The 3,790-nt window shown below is 48.3% G+C and overlaps 1 protein-coding gene across 1 annotated transcript; it reads left to right on the top strand.

Moving 5' to 3' along the window:
- Window positions 1–1,586: 1,586 nt before the first annotated feature.
- Window positions 1,587–3,557, top strand: si:dkey-87k14.1 (leucine-rich repeat transmembrane protein FLRT2). Its single transcript, XM_037694518.1, has one exon. The coding sequence runs from the start codon at window positions 1,587–1,589 to the stop codon at window positions 3,555–3,557; it is 1,971 nt and encodes a 656-aa protein (XP_037550446.1).
- The last annotated feature ends 233 nt before the right edge of the window (window positions 3,558–3,790 follow it).

Here is a 3,790-nt window from a genome sequence, read left to right as displayed (position 1 = left end):
GCGCATGAAACGCGGTGTGAGAGTGTTGGAGCAGCCGGGGGGAGATGCGGTTCATGCCGCTGCTGACCTGAATGGTCCCGACTGATTAGCGGGTCAGAACCATCATGCACACACTTCCAGAGCGGCGGGACGCTGCTGGCACGATGCGGACTGTGTGCCGGCTGTGAGCGCAGCTATGCGCGGGGAGGAGGGCGGACTGGGTCGGTGTGAAGCTGCGAGACTTTCTGCAGTGCTGAAGGTGAGACATTCAAAACCACCTCTGAATATCTCTTACTCATGTGCTTTTAACAACAGTTTTCTTTTACGTGCTAAGGAAGATTTGGAATAAGCATCCACAAATTTAATCTTCCTGATAGTGTTTTATTTTTCAACAATAAGTAAAATAGAAAAGCTAAAATAATCATTTAAAATGTGCAGAGCAATGATCCAATAAATCCTGCTTCCCCTCCAAACTGGGACGCTGCGCTCTGCAGGACGCAGGAATTCTCCTCATGCAGATCTGATGCTGGAGACCCGCTGGTCGGAACCGCAGTCATCACAATTGGACTCAGTTTGATGGCTTATTTGCCCCCCACACCCACACCCAGATCATTACATAACTATTGAGCTGTCTTGGCCAGAAATCAATAAAATCTGTCCAGAGACTCCTCTTTCATCACTTCTACCCAGCTAACAGTGAAAGCATCATCTGAGCTCATTACTTCTCCAGGATGATGTTTTATTTTCTTGATTTTGGTTCAGTTTTCGTGTTTTCATCCCGCAGTGATGAAGAAACTCTCTCCACGTTGTTTAAACGTTCTGACCTTGTAGTCACAGCAGCACCTTTCCTCTCTGAGAGAGGCCCACATCGATCTTAGTTTTGTTCCTGTGCAAGGAATTTGTCTCATCTTATCTCTGCTGACAGGCTGCGTTCATCACCTTCACGCAGTCCTCTTCTCCAGCAACACCAAACTTAATGAGTCCTGCACAGAAAGGAATGCAAAGTTGACTTCAGCAAAAATGCACGACAGGAATGTGACTTTGGAGATGAATCTCTTGTTTTATAAAGTAACCTTTGTTCATCCTGTGAATATGTCTAAGCAACACATTGTAATTATTTTTTAACTGTTTCTATTAAATTCAGGACATTGATGGTTCCCAGTAATCAAAGTAAAGGTCCACACAACTTCAATTAGTCTTTTGCTCCAGCTTTAACTAGTCATTCTTCTACTCTGTGTTCTTAATTTTGCTAGCAAAGGATAAAAACAAGTATTTTAGAAAACTAAAAGTGATTTCTCTTCCTTATTTCTGCAGCATGTGAAGCCGGAGAGGAGTTTGATTTTTGTGGAAGCAGCGTCGGACACGCAGCTCACAGCTCTGTCGCGCTTTGAGTTCTGCTCAGTGAACAGAGAGGATACAAAACTAACTCAGAAATGGAAGGCGGTGGATATCACTAAGGAATTACGGAGGAACCATGTGCTGCACCGGTCTGGACACAATGGTGGTTTTAACACAGCAGTCAAAACCTACAGATTATTCTGCTGGAAACCCTGATTCTTATTCCATGCTGGTAATTTGTCTGATTTTATTCTGGTATTTTGTTTGAAATGGGGAGACAGTGGTGTTTATGGAGTAAGGACTGGACCTCCTTGGTAAAACTATGGATTCCTTTACTGCTAGGCCTTCATCTTAAGTCGTCGCAAGCCTCCAGCTGTCCCAAAGAGTGCCGCTGTGATCGGACGTTTGTCTACTGCAATGAGCGGAGCCTGACCTCAGCGCCTCTGGGGATCGGTGAGGGCTACAAAACCCTCTACCTCCACAACAATCAGATCAACAACGCCGGCTTTCCCCTGGAGCTCCACCATGTGGCCTCTGTGGAAACGGTGTATCTCTATGGCAACGAGCTGGACGAGTTCCCCATTAACCTGCCCAAAAATGTCAAAGTTCTCCATCTACAGGAGAACAACATCCAGACCATCTCCAGAGCAGCTCTGGCTCAGCTTCTTTGGCTGGAGGAGCTGCATTTAGATGATAACTCAATTTCTACTGCTGGGGTGGAAGACGGGGCTTTCCGTGAAGCTGTGAGCCTGAAGATGCTCTTCCTCACCAAAAACCACCTGAGCAGTGTGCCCATCGGTCTCCCAGATGATCTGAAAGAGCTGAGGCTGGATGAGAACCGGATTGCAATCATTGCAGAGGAGGCGTTTGAGAATGTCACTAGACTGGAGCGTCTGCTGTTGGATGGAAACTTGCTGACGGATGAAGGGATCTCACCTGGAACCTTTCAGGACTTGGTCACATTGAGGGAGCTGTCCCTGGCCCGTAACTCCCTGACCTACCCTCCTCCGTTCCTCCCTGGGGAGGTGCTTGTTAAATTAAACTTCCAGGAAAATCAAATGAACCAGATCCCCGTGCAAGCGTTTGCAGCTTTGCACAAGCTGGAAAGGCTGGATCTTTCTACCAACCTGCTGCATCTGCTGCCCCGAGGCGTGTTTGATGGCCTTGTGAGCCTCAAACAGCTCACCGTCCGGAACAACCCCTGGCTCTGTGACTGCAGCGTGCAATGGGTGGTGTCGTGGCTCAAATCTCTGCCCGCTTCACTGAACGTGCGTGGTTTCATGTGCCATAAACCAGAGAGGTTCCGGGGCATGGTGATCAGGGAGCTGAGTGCTGATCTGCTTCAGTGCTCGGTGGCCACTTCTTTGCCTGATGCTACTTTGAATCCGTCTCTTTCTGCCTCCACAGACTCCACTGTGCTCCCTCGACATGTTTCATCCTCCTTCTCCTCCAGAAGACCCATCCCCACGTTTCCAACCCTCTACTCCATCTACACAACACGGGAAGAGGGGATGAGGACTAAACAACCCCTGCAGGTCACTTTCACCATTTTAAACGGGTCAGCTATTCAAGTGCGCTGGGTGGCTTTGTTTCCAGTCACTGCCTACAAGGTAACCTGGGCCAGGATGGGCCCCAGTCTGACCGGCGACACGGTCAGAGAGAGGATAGTGGGTGGGGATCATCGGGGAATACGACTGGCTAATCTTGAACCAAAGTCCACGTATCGGATCTGTGTCATTCCCTTGGATGCTTTTAATAACTACAGGCCCAAGGACGACTCGGTGTGCACGGAGGCCGTGACCACCGCAGCCTTTTTCAGCCCCGATAACAACAACAGACGATCCGAGCCGGAGCAGGCCACGCAGAGAGAGTCCAACTCACCGTTCCTGCTGGCCGGGCTAATCGGAGGAGCTGTGATCGTGGTGCTGGTGCTCCTGCTCAGCATCTTCTGCTGGCACGTGCACAGAAAGAGCCGCTCTGAGTGGAAATACAACCGGGGACGTAGAAAAGATGACTACTGCGAGGCGGGCACCAAGAAAGACAATTCCCTCCTGGAAATGACAGAAACAGGCTTCCAGATAGTCTCGCTCAACAACGAGCAGCTCCTCAAGGGGGATTTTCACATTCAGCCAATTTACACCCCTAATGGGGGCATCGGTTTCAGAGACTGCCCCCCAGGGAACAACAGCACAGTTTACTGCAAGAACAATGTTCAGGATGCAGATTTTTGTCATTCATGATGGTTTAGAGACCATGGTAAAGATTTCTACTGAAGCTGCCCCTACTTTACTGAACTCTGTACAGTCTTATTAATGTAATTTATACAGCAGACTGGACCAACTCTTTTATATAAAGACGTTGGATTTATAAGCTATTGCTTTTTGGAGTTGTGCTGTTTCAGTTCTGTGCACAAACGCATAACATATAACCATGGCTTGTTTTACTGGTACAGTGAGATTTAATGTTTTTTGCA

The sequence above is a fragment of the Nematolebias whitei genome, chromosome 21 (genome assembly GCF_014905685.2).
Source record: "Nematolebias whitei isolate Nwh7 chromosome 21, NemWhi1, whole genome shotgun sequence".
Lineage (NCBI taxonomy): Eukaryota > Metazoa > Chordata > Actinopteri > Cyprinodontiformes > Rivulidae > Nematolebias > Nematolebias whitei.
The sequence above is the reverse complement of the archived record's forward strand: the minus strand, read 5'-3'. Positions and strand labels throughout refer to the sequence as shown.